The sequence below is a fragment of the Urocitellus parryii genome, chromosome 16 (genome assembly GCF_045843805.1).
Source record: "Urocitellus parryii isolate mUroPar1 chromosome 16, mUroPar1.hap1, whole genome shotgun sequence".
Taxonomy (NCBI): Eukaryota; Metazoa; Chordata; class Mammalia; order Rodentia; family Sciuridae; genus Urocitellus; species Urocitellus parryii.
The window spans coordinates 14,263,478-14,288,530 of NC_135546.1; the positions used below are offsets into that span (position 1 = coordinate 14,263,478).

Below are 25,053 nucleotides of genomic sequence, written 5' to 3' on the forward strand. Positions count from 1 at the left end.
CAGTGGGGAAAAGCCACTTTCTGGTACCTTTTAGAGCTCCTGTCCCACAAAGGGACAATGAGACCCAGGAAAGTGTGTGAAAAGGGACCCGAGGTATCCCTAAGAAGGAACCCATTGGCCCTGGGATCTCAGGTTCACATGGGAAGTGGAAGTGCCCCAGGATTGCCCAAGCCCTGGGCTGGATTCAGTTGGAGCTCCTTTTTAGGACTCCCAGGATGAGTAGGAATTCCCTTGCTCAGCTATGATGCTGCACCGTCTTCCTGGGGTCCCCTCCCAGTCAGGTGTCAGCTATGAAGAAGGAGGAGAGGCCACCATCCCAGTCCAAGACTGCTGGAAGCCAGGATTGGTGTGGGTGGGAGGGACAGGGCGGGGCGGGAACAGCCGGTTGCCTGCTGGGAGCCAAATCGAAAGCACTCGGCTGGAACTGGGACTGGAGTCAGGGCTCCCAGGAGTGGGAGCTCATAAGCTCTCAAGTGCTGGGACCCCTGAGGCTGGGGAGGGATTCCAGCTCCACTGCCCACAGACACTGGGCTGAGTGGGGGCTGGGATAGGGTGTCTGCCCCCCCGCGGGGGGGGGGGGCAGGACAGGGCCCCAGGCCTGGGTTCTTCCTGGCACCTGGAAGATGCCTGTGCCCTGGTTCCTGCTGTCCTTGGCATTGGGCCGAAATCCCATGGTTGTCTCTCTGGAGAGGTTTGTGGGGCCTCAGGATGCTGCCCGCTGCTCTTTGGTGAGTCGGAGGCCCTGGGACGGTTGGGGAGGCTCAGGGTTCAGGCTACGGCTCATCAAATCCTTAGTCTGGCTCCTGTCACTGCCACTGCCACCAGAACCGCCCTGGCTGGTCTGTCTGGTATGGATGGGGGAAGAGAAGAATAGGAAGGGGCTGGTCCCGTCTTCTTCTGGAGGGAGACTTGAGATAGAGAACTTCAGAAAGAGGTGGAGGGGTCTCGGGCAGGGGATGTTGCTTAGACTTGGGGGTATAAATTCTGACTCTACTTTCCCTCCCTTCAAGGGCCTCTCCTGCCACCTCTGGGGTAAGTATCTCCACTTTTTTTTTTTGGTACTGGGGATTTAACTCAGGGGAAAACTTGACCACTGAGCCATATCCCCAGCCCTTTTTTGAACTTTATTTAGAGACAGGGTCTCCCTGAGTTGCTTAGTGCCTCGCTAAGTTACTGAGGCTGGCTTTGAACTTGTGATACTCCTGCCTCAGCCTCCCAAGCCGCTGGGATTGTGGGTGTGTGCCACCATGCTGGGCAGTATTTCCTCTTTTATAGAGAAAAGAACTTTCCATGTTGATGAAAGGAAGAGAAACCTTCCTAGCCCCATGCCTACTCTGCTCACCCTCATCCCAGGAAGAGCTAAGCTCCTTGGTGCTCTGGGATGTAGGTACAACTAAACTGGGTTCTGAACAACTTCAGCTTCCACCCCACCCTTCATAAACAGATGGTGATGTGCTCTGCTTACCTGGGAGCATCGTGTCCACCCCAGGCCCTGTGCTGGTGCCCACGCGCCTGCAGACAGAGCTAGTGCTGAGGTGCCACCAGGAGACAGACTGTGACCTATGTGTACGTGTGGTTGTCCACTTGGCCGTGCAAGGTGAGTGAGTCATCCTGAGACTGCATGTGTACATGTCAGCATGTCTAGCGCAGGCATGAGGGCCAGGGAGTATGTCAGGCAGTAATAGGCATCTTCAGTGTTGAGATGACTGGCCAAAGGACTCCAAGGTCCACCTGGTTTCTCGAGGCCTGGCCCATGCTTCTCAGCACTGGACTTTTTAGAAGGAAGCCACGCCCAAAGCCAGCCCAGAGCTGGGGATCTGATCTGGTCCTTGCTCTCTGGTCCTTCCAGAGCATTGGGAAGAGTCTGGAGAGGAAGAAAAATTTGAAGGAGCAGCTGACCTGGAGCTTGAGGAGCCTACGAATGGTAAGAAGAACCTGCTGGCCCAACTGGCCCTCACCAGGGTCCCTGGTCCCTGCCCACAATCCCTAGCCTGCCTGACACCTGCCTGTTGCTCACAGCCTCTCTGCAGGCCCAAGTCGTGCTGTCCTTCCATGCCTACCCTACTACCCGCTGTGTCCTGCTGGAGGTGCAAGTGCCTGCTGCCCTGGTGCAGCCTGGTCAGTCTGTGGTATGTGAAACCCTCCTTCTCACAACCAGAATAACCACCTGCTAGATATGAACTCTAGAAAACACTTTCATATGCATTATTTCCCTTCATGCCTCTGTTTTTCTGTCTGTAAAATGGGCATGAGAATATCCTACCTCATGTTTGACTTTGTGAAAAACTATCAAGGAGAGTTCTACTATTTCATCCCTATTAGCAGTACATGGGAGTTCTAATTGTTTCCCGTCTTTGTCAACACTGGTATTATAATTGTAAAATTTAGCCATTCTACTATGTGTATAGTGGTTTATCATTGTGGATGCTTTTTTTCCCTCTCTTGTCTTCCTTCTTTCTTTTTTCCCTTCCTTCCTTCCTTCCTTTCTTTCTTTCCTTCCTCTCTATCTCCCTTCTTCCCTCCCTCCTTCCCCCCTCTTTTTTTTCTCTCTCTCTTTTTTTCTTAGTTGCCTATAATCCCAGCTACTAGTGTGGCTAAGACAGGAGGATCACCAGTTCAAGGCTGGCCTCTGCAATTTAACAAGGCCCTGTCTCAATAAAATATACAAAAAGGCTTAGGGATGTAGCTCAGTGGTAAACTACTCCTGGAGACAGTCCCTAGTACCACAAAACAAACAAACAAACAAATAAATAAATAAATAAATAAATAAATAAATAAATAAATAAATTTGGGGGTTTACTACTTTAAAAAAAATAGTCCTACTGCATATGGCTAGGTTTTCTTTGTTTTGTTTTTTTGGAGCTGGGGACTGAACCAGGGCCCTGTGCATGCAAGACAAGCACTTTACCAACTGAGCTATATCCCCAGCCCTGCATATGGCTGTTTTAAGAATTAAATAAATTATTATCTGTAAGACACTTTGTATAATACCCAGTGCTGAAGGATATCAATAATTTTTTTCCTTTCTTTTGTAATACTGAGAACTATCCCCCATGAACGAGGCATTGTTATTACCCTTATTTTCCAGATAGAGAGACTGAGGCTTGGAGAGGGGTAGTTTGTGGTCTGCATGCACTTCTCCAAACTCTTGAATAAGAATCCTGCCATCCCATGGTATATACACCTGGTTCAAGGTGTTGGCACTTCTCCCTGCCTCAGGACTCACACATGTTTCAAAGAGCTATCTTTGCTAGGGTCAGATCACTCAAACTCTATGACTACTCCTGCACACCTGGGCCCCAGCTAGAAAATTGTACAATGGGAGAAATTCTTAGCCCACCTCAGTCCTACTGAGGCACTGGGTATGAGAACCACTTCTGTAGGGAGGGGTGTCCCACATTTGTGCTGGGTATCTCATTAGCTTAGCTTTGGCCAAGTGGTCCAGGCCAGCAGTGGTCGGGGCAGGGACTGGGATAGCTAGAGCCCATTCTTGCCTTGCCCACGCTGCTACAAAGGATGTTTGCTTCAGAATTGGAGACCTTCAGTGGGAACACTGATGGTAGATTTCAGGCTATTTGGTATAATGGAGTCATTGGTTAGGAAAGGCAGATGGTGAGCAGAGTGGTCCATGCAGAGAAGCCCAAGCCCTTAGTCTGGATTCTGAACCCTTTACCAGGGCCTCTCTCCAGCCTTCTACCACCCTTTCCTCACAGGGCTCTGTAGTGTTTGACTGCTTTGAGGCTGCTGTGGGAGCTGAGGTGCGAATCTGGTCCTATACTCAGCCCAGGTATCAGAAAGAACTCAACGTCACACAGCAGCTACCTGGTAAGTGCCTACAGAACCTCAGAAGCCCCACATCCTAGCTTCCGAGTTTCTGTCCCCTCCAGCCACTCCCCTCCTGCTTTTACCCTCTTTCCCATTCACCATTCATCTCAGGCAGGAGTCTGAGTTTTGCATCCTCTCAAGGGACTGATTCAGTCCCTCAGGCCTCCTCTCCCCATGTGACACAATTTTCCGGCCCCTCCGGAAGAGCTTTATGCACTGGATAGATGTGGGTAGTATTTAGGGGACAGGGTGTTCCCCATGGGTTGGATTGCCCCCCTTTCTGTCTATGGTGCCCAGTCCCACTGGAGGTATTTCTGTGATCTCTCTCTCCAGACTGCAGGGGGCTGGAAGTCCGGGACAGCATCCAGAGCTGCTGGGGTAGGGGCTAGGGCCATTGGGCTGGGAAGAGGGAGGGGCAGGGTTTGGAGTTCATGTGAGGGACTCTTGGAGTTAGCTTCAGACGGGGGCTGCCACACTCACAGAGCCCATTCATTCATTCATTCATTCATAACACATGAAGTACTGCAGCTGCTATCTGTGCCAGGCAATGGAAATAACAAAATTAATTTCTCACTTATAACAAATATTTATGCATACCAGGAACATCTAGAAGCCCAAAGCATTGTCAAGATTATGGTGGTCTCATCCATATATCAATTATAATAAATCTGTAATAAGAGCTAAGAAAGGCAAGTTTCTGATTTTTCTCTCCTGTGTGCACTATTTGGATTTTGCTTTCTTTTTTTTTTTTTTAATTTAAAAAAAATTTTTTTTTGTAGTTGTAGATGGACAGAATGCCTTTTTGTTTATTTTTATATGGTACCGAGAATGGAACCCAGTAGTGCCTTACGCATGCTAGGCAAGTGCTCTGCCACTGAGCTGCAGCTCCAGCCTGGGATTTTGCTTTTTTGTTGCTAATTTTTTTTTTTTTTTTTGTACCAGGGATTGAACCCAGGGGCACTTAACCACTGAACTACATCCTCAGCGCCACCCCTTCCCTTTTGTGGGGGAGTACTGGGGATTGAACTAGGGCACTCAACCACTGAGCCACATCACCAGCCCTATTTTGTACTTTTATTTAGAGACAGGGCCTCACTGAGGTTGCTTAGTGCCTCACTTTTGCTGACGGTAGATTTGAAGTTACGATCCTCCTGTCTCAGTCTCCCGAGCTGCTGGGATTACAGATGTGCACCATGATGCCTGGCTTTTGTTTTGTTTTTATTCTCTGTGTATAACATACATATAGAAAGGTATGTAAAGTGCATTAATTTTAATGTCCAGATCAATGAGTTTTTACATATATGTACATATATAAGTATATATGTGTGTGTGTCTGTGTGTATATATATATATATATATATATATATATATATATATACACACACATACACACTACATACACACACTTGCATAACTGGAACCCAGATCAAGATTTAAACACTGTGATTGTTTTTTTTTTTTTTTTTTTTTTTTTTGGTACTGGGGATTGAATCGGGGGAGGGTTAACCACTTAGCTACATCCTACAACCCCCCTTTTTAAAATTTTGATACAGGTCTCACTAAGTTGCTCAGGGTCTTAATAAGTTTATGAGGCTAACTTTAAAATTGTGATCTTCCTGCCTCAGCCTCCCAAGCTGCTGGGATTATAGGCATGCGCCAACATGCCCAGCTAACACTGTGATTTTTTTTTTTTTTGGCCAGAGATTAAATTCAGAGGTGCTTAACCACTGAGCCACATCCCCAGTGCTTTTATAATTTTTTTTAGAGATGGGGTCTTGCCAAGTTGCTGAGGCTCTCTTTAAACTCATGATCTTCCTGCCTCAGCCTCCCAATCTACTGGGATTAATTGTGATTTTTTTAACTATTAAATTTTTAACTTCATTTTCTTTTTGTTTCCTTAAACTTGGCCTGCCTCTTTGGCAATCCATAAAGATCCGTCAGCACCAGAGCTTTGAAAACACAGATGCACATCCTGCATTTCATTTCTTGATTCATTCAATAGACATTGCTTCACTTATTCAAAAGATATTTACTGAATAATTACTCTGCACCAGACATTGGGGATAAATCAATAAACAAAACTGACAAAACTCCCTGATTTATGGAGCTGGGAGCGGGACTGGGGTAGGGGCAAGGAAGGACACAATAAACACATGGAGATATGAAGTAGACAGTAAATTAAATGGTGATTAGAGCTGTAATAAAATTCAAGGAGGAGGGATAGGAAGGTTGGGGTTTGTAGCAGTGGAATGACCTCATTCTAGTGAAGGAGATGATGGAGGAGCCATTTGAGAGACAAGGGTTCTATGGGGAGAGAATAGCTGGTGCAAAGGGTCTGTCTGGGGTGGAAATATGTCTGGAATATTTAAGAAGTAGTAAGGAGGCCAATGTGTCTGCAGCAGAATAATTAAGGACATAAGTGCTAGAGAATGAAGTTAGAGAAGTCACAGTACCTAGATTGGGTAAAGACTCCATCTTTTACTGGGAGCTCTAGGGGAGGACCATATATGGGTTCTGAGAAGAGGAGAGTGGTTTGTTTAATAGAGGTTACAGGATCCAACTGGCTGCAGAAGAAGAAGCAGGGAGAAGAGCTATCCCAAGATCATATACTGGGACCTCTATGGGCTTGACCCTAAGTCAGTGGCTGGGGACAAAGTCTGGTCTGAAATGGAGATACAGAGGACACACCCAAAGCAAGGGCCTCCTAGTGTAAGAGATTTGAAGGAGACCAAAGGGTCAGTTGGTAAGTATGGCCCAAGCTTAGGATTGTAGCAGAGGTGAAGGAAGTCTAAGCTGCCCTCTTTCCCTGTGTCTCCCCCACCAGCCCTGCCCTGGCTCAATGTGTCTGCAGATGGTGACAGTGTGCACCTGGTGCTGGCCGTTTCTGAGGAGCAGCACTACAGCCTCTTACTGTACTGGAATCAGGTCCAAGGTCCCCCCAAGCCTTGGTGGCACAGAAATCTGGTGAGGCCTTTCCCTCTCTGAGTCCATTTTCAGTCCAAGCCAGTGCTTATACTAAGAATGTGCATGTCTTACCAAAGGGGATCCTTGAAGAGGACACACCCAAAGCAAGGGAACATTGATAGGGGAACTTTTACTTGTCTGATTTCCTTGTTTTCTCCGACTTCTCTCCTTATGCTTTTCCCACAGACTGGACCACAGACCATTACCTTGAACCATACAGACCTACTTCCCTGCCTCTGTATTCAGGTAGGAGCAAAGTCTAGCAGGGCACCAGGAGAAGGAGACTGGGAAGATGTTGAGAGGGTAGATGACACCTTCCTGGTCTTACCATCCTCCGTACTGTTCTTTGAGGAGGAGACTCCTCCTCCCTTGACCCTTACTGGGCTATATCTTCTGCCTATTATATACCTAGAATGCTCTTCCTGTTCCTCCATCCATATTACTCCTACTTATGCTCTATAGTCCACTGAGACATCACCTTCAACTTGAAGCCTTCCTCTGTTCTTTAATTTCCCTCTTTGTGCTCACATGGAGAGTAGAATATATGCTGTAGATTCAGACTGTTTTTAATCCTTGCTCTTGTCATTTGCTAGCTGTGTGATCTTTGGGGAGTCACAACCTCTCTGAGCCTGTTTTGTATCTGTAAAGTGGAAATATAATCATACCAACTTCATAGGGCTATTAGAAGGAAGTGCACCACATTCTGGCTTAAATTCTGATTGTACATTTAATTGGTCATCAGGTCCTATTCATCTGACCTCTCCACATTAGTGTCTTTCATTCTGTTTCTCCCTGCTTCTATCTCAGTTCAGTTTGTGCCTCTGTCATCTTTCTGCTAGACTGTTTCAATAACTCCAGCCCCATCTCCCTTCCCATCACTTCTATGGCATTTTAGACCCCATACTCAATCCCCAGTTGAACCTTCCCCATTAGGTGTTCCCCACAATTCCCTTTTATAGGAATTTGGTATGTCCAGTGGAGCTATTTACCGAGGTACAACCATCTCTGTGCCTTTGCTCAGGCATTGCTCTCTCTCTCTCTCTGAACTGCCCTTACCTCTTTCCCTACAACCAAATTTTCCCAGCTCATATGGCATCTCTTTCCCAAAGCTTTTCTCTAACCACCTGGCCTCTCCTAGCTCCAAATCCACTTGTACTTCCTCTTTCCTTCCTTGTCTATGTATCATTTCTTTTCATATTTGGACAACCATCAGCTGCTTCTTCTACACGATAGATACTCAATATATACTCAAAAATGATTGATTTATTTCCTAATTTATGTACATATTTTATTGTGACTACTACTGTGAGTTTGTGATTACCTTGAAATCAAGCAAAGCTTATCTAATTTAAATATGATAACTTTGCCAGAGCCTTGCACAGGGCCTGGCATATAGTAGGTGCTAACTAATGAATGAATGAATGAATCTCTACTGCCTAGCACAGAGGTAGGACACATAGCAGATGTTTAAGAAGGAAATGTTTGCTGTAAGTTAACTGTCCTCATTGCCACACACAATGCCTAACCATATAGTGGGTGCTCTTAATTAAAAGTGTGATGAATAAAATAATAGGTGCTCTTTAAAAAATCTACTAAAAGGGCTTGGGGTATGGCTGGGAGGAAAGGTGCTTGCCTAGGGCGTGTCCCCAGCACTGGGGGAAAATTGTTGAATGAAGATATTGCCTGTATTCCGCAGAGTGCTGACACAATGAATTTTTGCATCTCTAGAGCTTTGTAAAGGGTTGATAAGACCTGGTAAGTGCTTATGAAATATCAGCTGAGTGACTGTGTCCCTAGTGCCTAGCAGAGGACCCTGGCACTGGCTGGTAGAGGGTTGGAATGAGTTGGGTGAGCTGAATAGAGCTGAGCAGATCCCTTTTTTCTTTCCAGGTGTGGCCCCTAGAGCCCGACTCTGTTAGGACCAGCTTCTGCCCCTTCAAAGAGGGTAAGCAGATCTCCAGAGGTGAGATTGGGGTCAGCGGGGAATCAAGCCGGGTGCACCTTGACTCTCATGCCCTCATGCCCTCCTGCAGACCCCCGCGCGCATCGAAACCTCTGGCGCGCCACTCGGTTGCGGCTGCTGTCCCCCCGGACCTGGCTGCTAGACGCGCCCTGCTGGCTGCCTGCAGAGGTGGCGCTGTGCTGGTGGACACCCGGTGGTGGCCCCTGCCAGCCGCTTGCCCCGCCCTTGCCCCAGGAGAATGTCACTGTGAATGTAAGCAAGGCCAAGGGCAGTGCCCAGGGTGGGGGATGGGAGGGAACCCAGGGGTTCATTTTTACTACCTGACCTCTTCCCTGCTTTTTGCAGAAGGCCAACGAGTTCCCGTTGCTGAAAGGCCACCCCAATATCTGTGTCCAGGTCAGAATGAGATACCAGAGCACTGGGTTTGGGGCCAGACACCACATAGACACAGAAGTCAGTCTTCTGCTTGTACTTTGTTCTTCACTCCCTAAGGCATAGTGGTTACCAGCTTCCTCTTTGGGAGTCCCCCAGTGGACTTCAGCAGTGCATAGGACCCTATGCACTTCACCTCTCTGAAAGTCAGTCTTCTCATCTGTTTAATGCAGATGATAATAACTACTTCCTAGAGTTGTTATGAGGATGAAATGAGAGAAGTGCTTTGCCTCAGGGGCTGGCACAGACCAAACACTCAATAAGTATAAGTTGCTTTTATTATTGCTCTCATAATCCTATTTCCCCATTTGTAGAATAGGTTGCTCTACAGCTTCAAAGGGTAGTTATATTCAAGATTTATTTATTGAGCATCCACTTTGTGCCAGGTACTGTTTTAGGCCCTGTGATCTGCAAATGAACAAAATAAAAACTGCTCCCTCCCCATACATAGAACCTATTTTCCAAAGGAGAAAGGCAAATAAGATACCATAGTGAGTAAATTAAAGTACATAGTAAGTATGTCAAGGTGGAATACAAACACTACGGTAAAAGGTGAAGGATTGGGGCTGCAATTATAAATGGGGTTGTCAGGTGAGAATGGAACCTTCTCTTTGAGAAGGGAATGTAATAAAGTGCTTGGTTAGGACATTAAAAGAGCTTTAAGATCAGGTGTGGTGGGGCTGGGGATGTGGCTCAAGCGGTAGCTTGCTCGCCTGGCATGCGTGCGGCCCGGGTTCGATCCTCAGCACCACATACAAACAAAGATGTTGTGTCCGCCGAGAACTAAGAAAAAATAAATAAATATTAAAATTCTCTCTCTAAAAAAAAAAAAACAAAAACGGATCAGGTGTGGTGATTAATGCCTGTACTCCCAGCAACTCAGGTGGCTGAGGCAGGAGGCTCACAAGCTTCAGGCCAGCCTCTGCAATTTAGCAAAATTCTCATCAACTTAGATACTGTCTCAAAACATAAAAAGGGCTGGACATGTCATTCAGTGGTAGAGTGCTCCTGAGTTCAATCTCTGATACCCGTCCCCCCGAAAAAAGAGCTTGAAGGCTCATCAAGCCCTTAAGTGCAGATGACTTTGCAAGGCTGAAACTAAGAAAGATGAAATTACTCCTAACTAAGGAACTTTGAAACCAGACCTGCCCAACCTCAGCTCCACAGTGCAGATTCCAACCTGGCTTACTCTTGTCTGCCCCTTCTCTTTTGTCCTTTCTGGCCTTGGCTTTCTGTTTTCTTGTGCCCTTAATTCCAAGCAGGTGAGCAGCTGGAAGAAGCTACAGCTCCAAGAGTGCTTGTGGGCTGGTGAGTGGGACCCATGGGGAGGCTGTGACGAGGCCACTGTAATAAGGGTGAAACCTGGAGGTGCTGGGGGTGAAGGTCAGGGCATGGGAGGGGGATAAGGGGCAACTCCCAGCAAGACTGGATCTTGTTCACAGTCACCTGTCATTCTTCCCAGACTCACTAGGACCCCTCAAGGATGATATGCTGCTAGTAGACACACGAGGCCCCCAGGACAACAGATCACTCTGTGCCTTAGAACCCAGTGGCTGTACTCCCCTGCCCAGTCGGGACTCCACGGTGAGGGATAGTGGAGGCATAGATCTGTCCAGCTCTATCTCACCTGACTCCAAATTTTCACTCCACACACTTTGTGTCAAGGCTTGTGCTAGTCTTGGGGGATGGATGTGTGAATGTGTTCATATGTGTGACTTAAACCTGGACCCTGCTCTGTGGCCTCTCAACTCTCCCAGCGGGCCTCCCACTCCAATTCTGCCCATCTGCAGCCTGGTGGTTTCCCCAGGGTTCTGACCCCAGGTGACAAGTCCCCATTCCTTTCTTGGCAGAGGGCAGCTCGCCTTGGAGAGCAGTTAATACAAGATCTGCAGTCAGGCCAGTGTTTGCAGGTGAGTAAATGGCAAAAGGGCCTTGCCCTAATGCCCAAGGGCAGTGGGCCTAAAGCTAGTCCTCACCTATCATTTGTATTTCTTTTGCAGCTAGCCTTGGGGAGGTTAAGTGTAGAAGAAGCATAGTTCCTATCTCTGTGGAGTTCACCACTGGCTAGAGACCAGTAAACCAATACTTACACCCACAGTGTTAAGTTTGGGGTCCCAGAGAGAGTTTCAAGGAAGGATCTCATCCTGTGGGTCAGATTTGGCATGGAGGAAATCCACCTAGAGAGTAGATAGCTTTAAAAAGTGCAGAGTATGGGCTGGGATTGTGGCTCAGTGGCAGAGCCCTTGCCTCACATGTATGAGGCTCTGGGTTTGATCCTCAGCACCACATAAAAATAAATAAAATAAAGGTATCGTATCTATCTACTGCTAAAAAAAACCACTTTTTTTAAAAGTGCAGATTATGGGCTGGGGTTGTAGCTCAGTGGAAGAGCGCTTGCCTAGCATGTGTGAGGTACAGGGTTCGATTCTCGGCACCAGATACAAACAAATAAAAGTCCATCAACAACTAAAAAATATTTAAAAAAAAGTGCAGAGTAGAGTGCAGAAACTTACAGTGTGGGGGGAAATCTTCATGGCCCAGGCTGGCCAGAAACTGGTGGATGTTGAACACCAACCTGGAAGGAGGTTCTGGATTTGGTTGTTTGTGTCTTGCAGTTGTGGGACGGTGACCTGGGAGCACTATGGGCCTGCCCCATGGACAAGTGTGAGTATTACAAGAGCTGCCCTTCCTCTGCATACTCGGAGCTAGAATCTTGACAGGGACCATTCCTGAGACAGCACATGCAATGGCCTTGTCCTTCCCTGCACTCAGATAAATCAGAGGGTCATTCCTTTATTCAAAAAAAATATGATGAGCCATATGTGGTGGTACTGGAAGATTGCAAGTTCAGGACCAGTCTCAGCAATTCAGTGAGACCCTGTCTCAAAATTAAAAAAAAAATAAATAAAAAAGAAAGAGTTTAAATTCAAAAGGTGGGCTGGGGTTATGGTTCAGTAGTAGAGCACTTGCCTAGCATCTGTGAGGCACTGGGTTTGATCCTCAACACCAAAAACAAACAAACAAACAAAGGTATTATGTCCATTTACAACTAAAAATATTTAAAAACAAAAAAGGACTGGAGGTGTAACTCAGTGGTAGAGCACCTCTGGGTCAATCTCCAGTACCACAAAAAACATGAGTGCTTATAGGGATGCCAGCATCACTAAAATGATACAATCCTGCCCCCACTAAAAGATAAAAGATAAGCCAAATAACCCATTACAATTAGTAACTATGAGCTACTGAATATTCACAAAAGTGTGAGCTTACAATAGGGTGAACTATTAAAGTTATAGAAGCCCTCTAAAATGTTCAGTGCTGTAAATGCATATAATGGAGACCTACATGAGATAAGGGGTTCAGAGAAGTTCCTAACACACTCTGAAGGCTGACCTAGGTGATGGGAACAGGAATACATTTTTATGAAGACTATGAGATACTTTTCTTTTTTAAATTTTTTTTAAGAGAGAGTGAGAGAGGAGAGAGAGAGAAAGAGAGAGAGAGAGAGAGAATTTTTATTTTTAAAGAGAGAGTGAGAGAGGAGAGAGAGAGAGAGAGAGAGAGAGAGAGAGAGAATTTTTTTAATATTTATTTTTTAGTTCTCGGCGGACACAACGTCTTTGTTGGTATGTGGTGCTGAGGATCGAACCCGGGCCGCACGCATGCCAGGCGAGCGCACTACCGCTTGAGCCACATCCCCAGCCCAAGAGATACTTTTCTTGAGAAATTCCAAGGTAGTATGGATAGAAGGTCCAGGTCAGACAGATCTCTGTCATGAGATGAAGATGCAGAGGCCAGGCAGGGAATTTAGGTTTTATATTTACAGCAGCAGGAGCTTCCATTTTATTGAAGGGTTATAATAAAATGTGTATACATATTTTTTAATTTTTTCTTTTTTAAATATTTATTTTTTTAGTTAGACATAATATCTTTATTTTTATGTGATATATATTTTAAAACTTAGGGCTACAATTTTTTAAAATATTTTTTTAGGTGTAGTTGGACACAATGCCTTTATTTTATTTGTTGTTATGTGGTGCTGAGGATCGAACGCAGAGCCTTGCATGTGCTAGGCGAGTGCTATACCGCTGAACCACAACCTCAGCCCCTACAATTTTTTTTTTTTACATTTATTTTTTAGTTGTAGGTGGACACCATATCTTAATTTCATTTTTAGTGGTGCTGAGGATTGAACCGAGAGCCTCTACCACTGAGCCACAGCCCCAGCCCTCTTTTAATATATTTTTAATTGTCAATAGACCTTTATTTATTTATATGCAGTGCTGAGAAAGAAACCCAGGGCCTCACACATGCTAGGCAAGCATTCTACCACTGAGCCACAACCCCAGCCCTAAAAATGTATATTTTAAAAAGATCTTTGAAGATGCCACAGAGGAAATGGATTGCAAGCAAAAAAAGATGGACTGGGGGGCTGAGGATATAGCTTAGTTGGTAGAGTGCTTGGCTTGCATGCACAAGGCCCTGGGTTGATCCCCAGCACCAAAAAAAAAAAAAAAAAAAAAAAGATGGGTCAGTGATACCAGGTAGGAGGGAACTAACAATCAATGGAGACAGGAAGGTCAAGGGCCAGTAACCCTAGGCTTAGGAGACAATGTTAGCTAACATTTGAGCACTTACAATGCTTGGCATCCTATAAACACTTCATGTGCAACTCTATTAAGTTGGTACTGCTGTTATCTCAATTTTACAGCCATAAAAACTGAGGCAGAATGTAAATTCACTTACAGAGGTTCACCTAAATAGATGGAGTTATGTTAATGCACTGGCTTTGATTATGTGTTTTTGGCAATGACTTCATTTCTTTTTGTTTTATTATTATTTTTACTTTTTGTTTTTCAATCATATCATTTCTGTACGCCTGTTTTTCACCTCTGTGATGTGGGGTGAAAGTGTAAGATTTTGCTGAGCATGGTGGCTTGCACCTGAGTCCAGCCTCCTCAACATTTAGCAAATCAGTGAGACCCTGTCTCAAAAAACAAAAAGGACCAGGGGTGTAGCTCAGCAGCAGGGCACACCTGGATTCAATCCCCTGTATACCAACAAAACAAAACACAAACAAACTAAACAGAAAAAGAAAGTGTAAGGTTTTCTAACTAGCAGTTTTCTTCCCTGGCTTTCTCAGACATCCACAAGCGCTGGGTCCTGGCGTGGCTGGCCTTCCTTCTCTTTACTGCAGCGCTGATCCTCTTCCTCTTTTTAAAAAAGGATCCCGTGAAAGGTGAGTGCTTCCCGGCTCCCCAGGAGGAGGGCCACAGTGGGCTTGAGAGTTCCCCGAGGGAAGGGGCGGACGAGCTCACTGGCTGCCTAGGCCCTCTCCCCAGCAGGGTGGCTGAGGCTCTGGAAGCAGGACCTCTGCTTGGGGGGTGAGTGTGAGCGTGCGTGGCCTAGGACTGACTGCACGCTGAGGCCGGGCCGCTAGCTTTCTTATCTCTGCCCACACCTCTGTCCTTTCTCGTAGTGGCCGCTAGGGGCCGCGCGGCTCTGCTCCTCTATTCCGCTGATGATGTGGGCTTCGAGCGCTTGGTGGGCGCGCTGGCGTCGGCGCTGTGCCAGCTGTCGCTGCGTGTGGCCGTAGACCTGTGGAGCCGCCGTGAGCTCAGCGCTCAAGGTCCTCTGGCCTGGTTCCACGCACAGCGGCGCCAGACGTTGCAGGAGGGCGGTGTGGTGGTCCTGCTCTTCTCGCCTGGGGCCGTGGCGCTGTGCAGAGAGTGGCTGCAGGACGGTGCAGCTGCGGCCCCAGGGGCGTACGGCCCGCACGACGCCTTCGCCGCCTCGCTCAGCTGCGTACTGCCAGACTTCTCCCAAGGCCGGGCGCCGGGTCGCTACGTCGGGGCCTGCTTCGACAGACTGCTCCACCTGGACGCTGTACCTGACCTGTTCCGCACAGTGCCGGTCTTCTCACTGCCCTCCCAGCTGCTGGACTTCGCAGGCGCCCTACAGGGGCCCAGCGCCCCCCATCCCCGGCGGCTGGAGGAGTGGGCGGAGCAAGTGTCCCAGGCCCTGCAGCCCGCTCTGGACAGCTGCTTACAGTTCCCCGGAGACCCGGAGCTGAGGCGTGGGATGGAGCCTGGGGCGGGGAACTGGATTTGAATAAAGGCAGACGCTACTTTTCTATCGTCATGGCCCACACGTGCCTCTGTGGCGGAGCAGCTAGGCTGGGAAGTCCTCTTTTAACCCCGCGGCCCTTTAAAGCCAAGACAGGTGCAGCCCGTCGCCCCTCTGGTTGGTTATCGTGGGGTGACGCAATGGCACATGGCCCGGCGCTATTGGCTGGGAGGCAGGCTCCGCCTCCCGGACTGCGGCGCTGGTGAAGGTTGTACGTTTTACGCAGGCGGTGGTGGCCGTGGCGTTGACGAGACGTCGCTGGCGGCGCACAAGGGCTGGGGCTGTAGCTGCTCTTCCCTCCTCCGCGGTCTAGGCGGGTCTGGATCCTCCCCTGCCGACTTGTGAGCCGGGACTTTGCCTACCTGCGAGGCTCCCAGCCTGATCCCCTGCTCTTCATATCCGGATCCGGGCTCCTCCCAAGACTGGGGTTCCAGACTCCTCCCCCAAGACCGCCCATCTGGCCTCCTCTCTCCCAGTATTTGGAATCCGACCCCTTCTCCCTAATTCTGCGGATTTGATCCCTAATAACTCTTATTGGGACCCTAAACAATGGGCTGACTCCTGTCCCTTTGCCAAGGATTCCGGCCACTTCCCCCACGGTAACGGGGATAATTTATTTATTTTCTGGAATTGAAGATTAAGCAAGCTTCTTTCTCCACCCAACTCCACTCCCTCCTCTCTAAAACCCCACTTTATTTTCCTTTACTGATAATTACGCAAGCCTTGGTTCTCTGCCCTGCGGCACCTCAGAACTGACCCTTCCATTCTCACCTGGAACCTGACTTCTCCAGTGAACCTTCCTCACCCCTTCTTATCTGCAGGTCCTCAACCTGGGAAAAGATGGCCCCCCAGTCCCAGAAGGACTTAATCCCAGCTCTGCTCTGGGGCCTGAGCCTCTTCCTCAGTCTCCCAGGTCCTGTCTGTCTCCAGCCCTCTCCTCTTCCCCATTCTTCTCCCCCACCTGAACCCCATCCTTGTCATACCTGCCGGGCACTGGTCGACAGCTTCAACAAGGTTGGTGCACCAACAGCCTTGAGGGTGGGGGTCTCAGCTATTATAGCACAGCAGTAGTGAGTAGGAAGCTCTCAGAGGCACATCTGCATGGATTCACATCTTGGTCACTTACTAAAACTTCGTTGCTGGATGACCATAGGCTAGTTGCCTATCTTTGTCTTAGTTTCCTGGTCAGTTAGATAGTAAAGTGCTAGAATGTGTCAGTCTCTGTAATTAGCTATTATTAAATGTCTTCATGTCCAGGGCCTGGAGAGAACTATCCGGGACAACTTTGGAGGTGGAAACACTGCCTGGGAAGAAGAAAAGTTGTCTAAATACAAAGACAGGTAAGGGGTTGGGCCAGGGAGGAGTGTACTCTTGTCTCCCAATCTCAGCCTTGGAGCTGTTGGGGAGCACTTACTCAGTGAATATCGCAGAACATCTTTAGTACAGAAGTAAACAAAGAAGCAAAGTCCAGTTTTCTTGGAGCTTTAGTTCTAGTAGAGGAGATGAGGAATGAATGAGTAAATTATGTCAGATGAAAAAAATAAAGCAACAAGGTAGACTACAGAAGGGTGGGAGGCAAGATGTGAAATTTGAACAGAGACCTGAAGTAAAGAAGCAAGCTGTGTGAAAGTTTGGGAAGGGATTTGGGCACAGGGTAGGACTGATCTTGATCTATGTCAGAAATGGCTGGAATGTAGTGAGCAAAAGGGAGGGTGATGAAAATTCAGGACAGAGGCCCAGGCATTGAAGGCTACAGAAAGTAGTTTGGATTCTGTTCAGAGTGTAATGGGAAGGTTTTGAGTAGAGAAGTGATGTGGTCTTATTTATTCCTTGAAAAGATCATTAACACTGCTGTAACAGGGGCCAGGGTAGAAGAAACAGACTCCTTTGGGAAGCTAAAGTACTGCCTAGGCATGAATGCAGCATGAGCTAGCGTGACATCTGGTGGTGGATATGGTAACAAGGGGTCAAAATCTCGGTATATTTTGCAGGCAGACAAGTGGATCATTGATAGATTTATCATGGAGGTATGAGAAAACTAGAATAAAACACTCTAGCCATTGGGTGAATAGTGCATGTGTTTTCTGAAATGGTAAGACTACAGAGAAGATTTAGGGGAGAGGTGGGATCAGGCACTTTGTTTGAAAGTGTTGGGCTGAGATGTCCACTACACATCCAAGTAGACTCCATTCTACTCTGTATCTCAGGGGAGAGAGGTAGAAACTGGAAACAGGAATTTGAGGGTTGTCAACATATAGTCAGTACATAAAGCCACAAGGAAGATAAGGAAGATTCAGAAAGCCGGACCTGAGTGCCCTAGGCTTTCTACCTTTTCTTTCTTTTTATGTACTGGGGATTGAACCTAGGTGTATTTAACCACTGAGCCACATCCCCAACACTTATTATTTTTTATTTTGAGGTGGAGTCTTGCCAAGTTACTTAGGGCTTTGCTAAATTGCTGAGGGTGGCCTTAAACTTGTAATCCTCCTGCCCCCAGAGTTGCTGAGATTACAGTTGTGCACCACCACACCTGGCTACCTTCACCTTTTCAGATCTGATGGAGAAGGGGTCAATGAAGACTTGGAGTTAGACCTAGTTTGTAATCTTGGAAAGGTCACTTATCCTCTGAGAGCCACAGTTTCCTCACCTGTAAGATAGGGATACTAACACCTGTTTTGCCTCTCTCATGGGATTGTGGAAAGAGTTAAAAGATTATATTGTGATGCTCACCAGGGATTAAAAGTTTTGCCGCACCAGGTGGTGCATGTCTGTAATCCCAGCAACTTTAGAGACTAAGGCAGGAGGTTTGCAAATTTCAGGTCAGCCTGGGCAATTTAATTAGAATCTGTCTCAGAATAAAAAATAAAAAGGACTGGGGATGTAGCTCCAGTAGTAGAACCACCCTAGGTTCAAACCCCAGTACAGCCAAAAAAAGAAAAGAAAAAAAGAGTTTTGTTATTCTATGATGGTCAATCTCCTTTTCCTCAGTGGTCCTCAGTTTCCTTATTTAGGAATGAGGGGATTGGCCAAGATGACCCCTTGGCTATAGTGACTCCTGGGTTATTTCTGTTGTTTTGTTTTTTAATCACCTCCTATATGCCAACCACTGTGCCAAATTTTTTAAATACACAGTACACCAAGTTTTATATATTAATTTTTAAAAAATTGTAGTAAGATACACATAAAAAATTTACTATTAGGAATATTTAGTACATTCACAGTGTTGGGTAACCATCCCCACTATCTATTTCAAGAACTTTTTTTTTCCCTCCACTATTGAGACTTGCACCCAGAGGCTCTGTACCACTGAGCTACATCTCCAGTATTTTTCATTTTTATTTTCTGAAAGGGTCTTCCTAAATTACCAAGGCTGGCCTTGAACTTGCAATTCTCCTGCCTCAGCTTCCAAAGGAGCTATGATTACAGGGGTGTGTCACAGTGCTTGACCCAGAATATTTTCATTACCCCCACCCAAAACACCATACCTTCCAAGTAGTCATTCCTCATTCTTCACTTCCTTCAGGGAACCACTAATCTGCCTTATTGAAGCAGAAATTTCTATGGTTCCTTGGGAATCATACTGTATATTTCATAGCTTTTGGGGTCTAGCTCATTTCACTTAGCATCATGTTTTCAAGGTTCATCCATATTGCAGTATAGTATTCCTTTTTATGGCTGAATAAGTGAATGGATATACTGCATTTTGTTTAAACATTTATCCATTGATGAGTATTTGGGTTCTTTCTACCTTTTGGCTCTTACAAAGATTGGTTGCTGTGAACATTTATGTACAAGTTTTTGTTTAAACACCTGTTTTCTGTTCTTTTGGGTTTATGCCCAGGAGAGGAATTGCTGAGTCATATGATGGCTCCATGGTTAACTTATTGAGAAACTTCTTTTCCATGATGGCACTTTATCACTGAGCCACATCCCCAGCCCTTTTTTAATTTATTATTTTGAGATATGATATTGCTAAGTGGCGTAGGGTCTTGCTTTGTTGCTGAGGCTGGCTTTGAACTTGTGATCTTCCTGCCTCAGCTTCCCAAGTTGCTGGGAATATAGGTGTGTGCCACCATGCCCTGCTAATTGTGCCTTTTTTTTCTTTAAAAAAAATTTTTTTTGTAATTATAGATGGACAGAATTATATGATGCTAAGGATCGAACCCAGTGCCTCACATGTGCTAGGCAAGCGCTCTGCCACTGAGTTACAGCACCAGCCGTAGTTGTGCCATTTTTTATTCCAACCTATAGGGTAGAAGGGTTCCCAGTTTCTCCAATTCCACTCCAACATTTGTTATATGAAACACACACACACTTTTTTTTTTTTTTTGGGTGCCTCAAGCATGCTAGGCAAGCACTCTACTACTGAGCTACATTCTCAGTCAGTCCTATGATACATACTTAATCATATCTACTCAGCAAGGGTATATTCTGTTGTTCACTTGCAGAAACTGAGGTGTCATCTAACAAACCTGCAGGGAAAGTATTGCCCCCATTTTACAGATAAGAAAAACAGGTTCAGAGAGGTTTAGTGACTTGCCCAAGGTCACACAAGTAGATTTAAAACCATAAACAATATCACTTCCATTATGTTCTATGGCCTCTCCTTTGATATTGTCACAGAACAGGAAGGGTAGAGAGATCTGAGGTTGGTGGATGGGGCAGAGCATGTTCTGACCACCCTGCCTTGTTCCTACAGTGAGACCCGCCTGGTAGAGGTGCTCGAGGGCGTGTGCAGCAAGTCAGACTTTGAGTGCCACCGCCTGCTGGAGCTGAGTGAAGAGCTGGTGGAGAGCTGGTGGTTTCACAAGTGAGTGACATGGAGGCCTTCCGGGAGTAGGTTACAGGCAGGGCCTGGTGGCAAAATCTTAGCTTGGCCAAGAAGTATAGGGTTGTGTGCATGTCCCAGTTCAGTGTCTTCCAACCCCAGATCTTCCAAGGACTTGCTGGAGGACCCAAGCTCCCGTGCTGAGATTGTTTAACTCCTTGCCAGATAAGAAAAAGAGCATGATCGGGTGGCCTTATGGCCAAGATGGGTGGAATCAGAGATTCTGTGGGCAGTAGGGGGCTGAGCAGCACCTCTGACACTGTCTCAGAATCCCCTCCCTTTTACCTAACCTGCCTCAGGCAGCAGGAAGCCCCGGATCTCTTCCAGTGGCTCTGCTCAGATTCCCTGAAGCTCTGCTGCCCCTCTGGCACCTTTGGGCCCTCCTGCCTTCGTGAGTTTCTCAAGTTCCTCTTGGGGAATGGGAGGGGTTTGCTAAGGCCAGGGATTCAGTTCTGGCTGTACCTCCTTGTGAGCTGAAGCTATTCAGATAACTTCTCTGAGTGTCAGTTCTTGGCTGCCTCAGGAGCAGGTAAGATGAGCAAATCAGTGGGCTAGGCTTTGAAAAAATATACAAGGGCTAGTCTGAGCGAGATGCAGTTGTGGTTATTATCAAGTTGTGTTATTATCAAGAGAGCTCCCTTGCCCTCTTCATTTCCTGCGCCAGACCAGACTAAGTTACCTTCTTGGGGAGGAGCAGGGGTTGCTCTGAACCCCGATTATTCACCATTGATGCCCCTCCCCAGAACTGACACAAGAGCTGAACTTACCACCAGCTCCTGAAGATAAAAGGCTGGAGCTATTAAGATGGTCAGTTCAGTCTCTGTAAAAGATTTGGGAGGGATGTAGCTCAGTGGTGGAGTGCTTGACTCCCATGTATGAAGCCTTGGGTTCAATCCCCAGCACTACCCAAAAGGGGGAAAAAGATTTTTAACAAGCTATGTTATAGGATATAGATTGTGCAGTTTTATGACCAAATATGTAATCATTAAAATAAACTTTCCTCTCCAAATGTATTTGATGTTATACAAAATATACTCTTCTATGTCAAGGTGGTATATATGGTCTCACCCAGTTTGGTGTCTGCCCACAGCTTGTCCTGGGGGTACAGAGAGGCCCTGTGGTGGCTACGGGCAGTGCGAAGGGGAAGGGACACGAGGGGGCAGCGGGCACTGTGACTGCCAAGCCGGCTATGGGGGTGAGGCCTGTGGCCAGTGTGGCCTTGGCTACTTTGAGGCAGAGCGCAACGCCAGCCATCTGGTATGTTCGGGTAGGTAACCAACTGTGTGGTGGTGGGCAAGGGCAGAAGGGGCATCTGCCTGCCCATCCTCATACCACACCTATTCCACCCAGCTTGTTTTGGCCCCTGTGCCCGCTGCTCGGGACCTGAGGAATCAAATTGTTTGCAATGCAAGAAGGGCTGGGCCTTGCATCATCTCAAGTGTGTAGGTAAGTGGGGCCTGTGTGGTCCTGGGGAGGGTGGGCAGGGCCTGGCTTCATTTTTTTCAAGACACACACACACACACACACACACACACACACAAACAAACACATGTGCCTGAGCTAGACAACACAGTTCTCATCTTCATGGAGATCTCACCCTGGCTGGGAAAGCAGAAAAGTAACCAGTGGAGATTGACCTGTGTCTGGTGAGGGGTGGACTGGGATGCAGCTCAGGGGAGGTAGTGGTGAGAAATCAGTGGCTTCCTGGAGCATGTGTCACTTTGGCTAAGTCTTGAATATTGGAGAATGTTTAGCCAGAGAAACAAGGACACTGAATGTAGGGTCAGGAAACCTGGGTTCAGTACTTATTTTGGTTCCTGCTTTGCCACTTAGAGGGACTAAACCATTGTTAATAGAAAGATTCCCAAAAGGCTGTGACTTGAAGAATGTAGAGGTTTATTTATTGTTTTATATTACAGTCCTGAAGTGAGTGGGCCAGTCTGGCAGGGAAGCTCTGTTTGTCACAGTCACTCAGGGACCCCGGTTCCTTCTTTCTTACTACCTAGTCCTCCCCTTGGGCATTATCTGCGTGTTTATGCTGAGTCACAGGTCCCTGAGATCCATGTCCCGACATTTAGTAAGTGAGAAGGGGAAGATTGTTTTAAGGCCAGGCCAATAGTGGAGTACATTACTTTTGTTTACATCCTGTTGTTCGGAAGTCAATCCCAGGGCCACGCTCAACTCCAAGGCAGGCTGGAAACCATAGTCTCTGCATGGGCAGCTGAGTCTAGCTACACCTCTACTTCTGTTTGTGGGAGGCTTATCGTCTCTGCCACAGCACATAATCCTAAGCAAGTTTATTCTTTGACCATCCTGGCCTCAGTTTCCCTGCTGATTATTTAAATAAGGATTGAAATTCCCACCCTTTCCATCTCTGCAGACATCGATGAGTGTGGCACTGAGCGAGCCAACTGCGGGGCTGACCAGTTCTGTGTGAACACAGAAGGCTCCTATGAGTGCCGAGGTCTGTGTCTGTCCTGTGGAGGGGATGTGGGTGTGAGGAGGGGAGGAGGAACTGCTGCATGCCTCTCCCTCCAAAATTCTGTCTTCTCAGACTGGAATCCCCTGGGCCTCCTCTTTTGGAGCACTTCCCCAGGCCTAGGGGCAGCTGTCATGTTTGTCTCTCCCTTCCCTAGACTGCGCCAAGGCCTGCCTGGGCTGCATGGGAGCAGGGCCAGGCCGCTGCAAGAAGTGTAGTCCTGGCTACCAGCAGGTGGGCTCCAAGTGTCTCGGTGAGTCTTCTCTGATGGGACCGGCATCTGGGAGGGCCTTGTCCACCGTGAATTGAGAGGGGCTGGAATACAGGCAGGGAGCAGAAGGAAAGCAGGTAGAATGTAGATTGGGCAGCAACAGAGGGAAATGTCAGGTTGTGAATGGGATTGAGTCAGGGTGCTGCATGGGGGAACCTTGCAGTCAGCACTCTGACCTCTCCCCATTCTCCACCCACCAGATGTGGATGAGTGTGAGACTGCAGTGTGTCCAGGAGAGAACGAGCAGTGTGAGAACACGGAAGGGGGTTACCGCTGTATCTGTGCTGAGGGCTACAAACAGGTAGAGGGCATCTGCGTCAAGGAGCAGATCCCAGGTGAGCCCCTTCTCCATTTGGCAGCAGCAGGAATAAGCTCTTGTCCCATCCCCACTGCCACTCAGTCCCCTAGGAGGCTGCACCGAATTCTGGACCCTGCATCTTCTTTCCAACTTGGCTTTTAGTGGCTTTACCTCCCAGGGAAGAATGAAAATTGAACTTGGGATCAAGTTACCCTGCTCCCTAAGCCTGTTCCTCATCTGTTCAGTGGCACCAGTCCCTGTCTCCTGTGCCTGAGAGCTGCCATAGGCCCGAGATGTGAGAAGAGTAATTACAGCCATGACCTTAGGGACTACTTCCACAGCTCTTATCTTGTCTGACATGCTGTTCCAAGCACACAAAATGTATTAACTTATTTAGCTCCTTGAAACAACCCAAGGCCATACAGATTCTCATCCCCATTTTATGTATATGGAATCTAAGATGTAGAGAGGTGGAACAACCTACCCAAGCCCACATTGCAAGCAGGTTGCAGAGTTGGGATTCAAATGGGGATGGTCTGGCACTGGAACTGGACTATACATAGTATGTGTTCTGCCCCCAACTCGCCCATTGCATGGCCTTGGACCAGCCCCTCCATCTCTCTGAGCCTGCTTTCCATTTAGCAAGACTTGGGTAACTGCCCCTTGTGGAGTCATTCTGAGCAGTAAACAATGCTGTGTGCCTGGTGTGCTGTGCAGGCCTGGCAGCAGTTGAGTATGTGGGAGTCCTGGGATAGCTCCAGGAACTGCCAGGAACAGGAGTAGGAATGACAGGCTGCATCTTCTCCTCCTCCACAGAGTCGGCGGGCTTCTTCTCAGAGATGACAGAGGATGAGCTGGTGGTGCTGCAGCAGATGTTCTTTGGTGTCATCATCTGTGCATTGGCCACACTTGCCGCTAAGGGTGACTTGGTGTTCACTGCCATCTTCATAGGGGCTGTAGCAGCCATGACCGGGTACTGGTTGTCAGAGCGCAGTGACCGAGTGCTGGAGGGTTTCATCAAGGGCAGATAATCCCTGTCACCACATGTAGAATCTCCTCCCACCCAGGCTGCCCCCACTGTTGGGCTTCTCTCCAGATGGACACTCAGGGCAGCTTGGTTTATTTTGGAAAGTGGGATTAACACCCCCTTCCTGCCTTATGGAGGAGCACAGGCTCTCAGGCCTGGGCAGGCGTGGCCCCTGTGGTGAAGAAGTAGCCCTGATGCTGGATCTCATGAAATCTTTGCCTGTAGGGGTGGGAGGGGGGACTGGGCAGCCTTCACAACAGTATTGTGAATTTGAAAGGTTTCCCCTCGGGGTGGTTGCTAGAGAACTTTGGCTCCTGCCTAGGATGAGAGGGGTCCCCACAAGGAGCAGGGCTGCCTCAGCCCTCTCCTGCCAGCTGCATGCTGCCAGCTCCTTTTCTGTATTCACCCCATCTCCCTCAGCCATCCATTTATTTATCCATCTCAGGAAATAAAGAAAAGTATTAGAAAATGGAGTAGCTCCAGTCTTACTACCTGTCTCCCACCACCGCCTTAGGGAAGTTTTCTAACATTCTGGGAAATTGAGAGCTGACCTGCAAAAGTAGAGGGAAGACAGAAGGTTGGCCCTGGAGTAGTGTTAAGAGGAGGAGGATAGAAGAACCAACCTAAGTGAGGGACTCTCTGTGTTCAGAACCAGCTGTCATTTGCAGAAGGACTTAGATAAATGACTTTTACTTCTAAACTTCACTCCTTTAATTCCTAAAATGGGTCTGATAATGTTTTTCAGGCTTCATGTGAGATTTTTTTTTTTTAAATGTATACTGGGAATTAAACCTAGGGGCGCTTTACCACTGAACTACATCTGTAGTCCTCTTGTGAAAT

The 25,053-nt window shown here is 47.5% G+C and overlaps 2 protein-coding genes across 4 annotated transcripts; both read left to right on the plus strand.

Annotated features, from left to right (window-relative positions):
* The first annotated feature begins 419 nt into the window (after nucleotides 1-419).
* On the plus strand, nucleotides 420-15,401 carry Il17rc (interleukin 17 receptor C). 2 transcript variants are annotated; one of them, XM_026383003.2, is made up of 18 exons: nucleotides 420-728; nucleotides 1,011-1,032; nucleotides 1,445-1,597; nucleotides 1,850-1,924; nucleotides 2,020-2,129; nucleotides 3,714-3,825; nucleotides 4,159-4,203; nucleotides 6,650-6,789; nucleotides 6,976-7,035; nucleotides 8,680-8,734; nucleotides 8,823-9,004; nucleotides 9,098-9,148; nucleotides 10,447-10,492; nucleotides 10,647-10,768; nucleotides 11,035-11,094; nucleotides 11,800-11,848; nucleotides 14,328-14,423; nucleotides 14,664-15,401. In XM_026383003.2, exons 1-18 carry the CDS (start codon nucleotides 624-626, stop codon nucleotides 15,293-15,295), a joined length of 2,115 nt encoding a protein of 704 aa, XP_026238788.2. In that variant the 5' UTR covers nucleotides 420-623; the 3' UTR covers nucleotides 15,296-15,401. The 2 variants fall into 2 exon arrangements, with proteins under 2 accessions (XP_026238788.2, XP_026238789.2); XM_026383004.2 differs by lacking the exon at nucleotides 4,159-4,203.
* Creld1 (CRELD disulfide isomerase 1) lies at nucleotides 15,360-24,686 on the plus strand. 2 transcript variants are annotated; one of them, XM_026383005.2, is made up of 11 exons: nucleotides 15,360-15,651; nucleotides 16,132-16,324; nucleotides 16,568-16,650; nucleotides 20,010-20,120; nucleotides 20,438-20,529; nucleotides 21,229-21,405; nucleotides 21,489-21,584; nucleotides 22,519-22,602; nucleotides 22,775-22,870; nucleotides 23,089-23,223; nucleotides 24,003-24,686. In XM_026383005.2, the coding sequence occupies exons 1-11, from the start codon at nucleotides 15,458-15,460 to the stop codon at nucleotides 24,215-24,217; spliced, it is 1,476 nt and encodes a 491-aa protein (XP_026238790.2). In that variant the 5' UTR covers nucleotides 15,360-15,457; the 3' UTR covers nucleotides 24,218-24,686. The 2 variants fall into 2 exon arrangements, with proteins under 2 accessions (XP_026238790.2, XP_026238791.2); XM_026383006.2 differs by having other exon boundaries at nucleotides 15,559-15,909.
* Nucleotides 24,687-25,053: the final 367 nt, after the last annotated feature.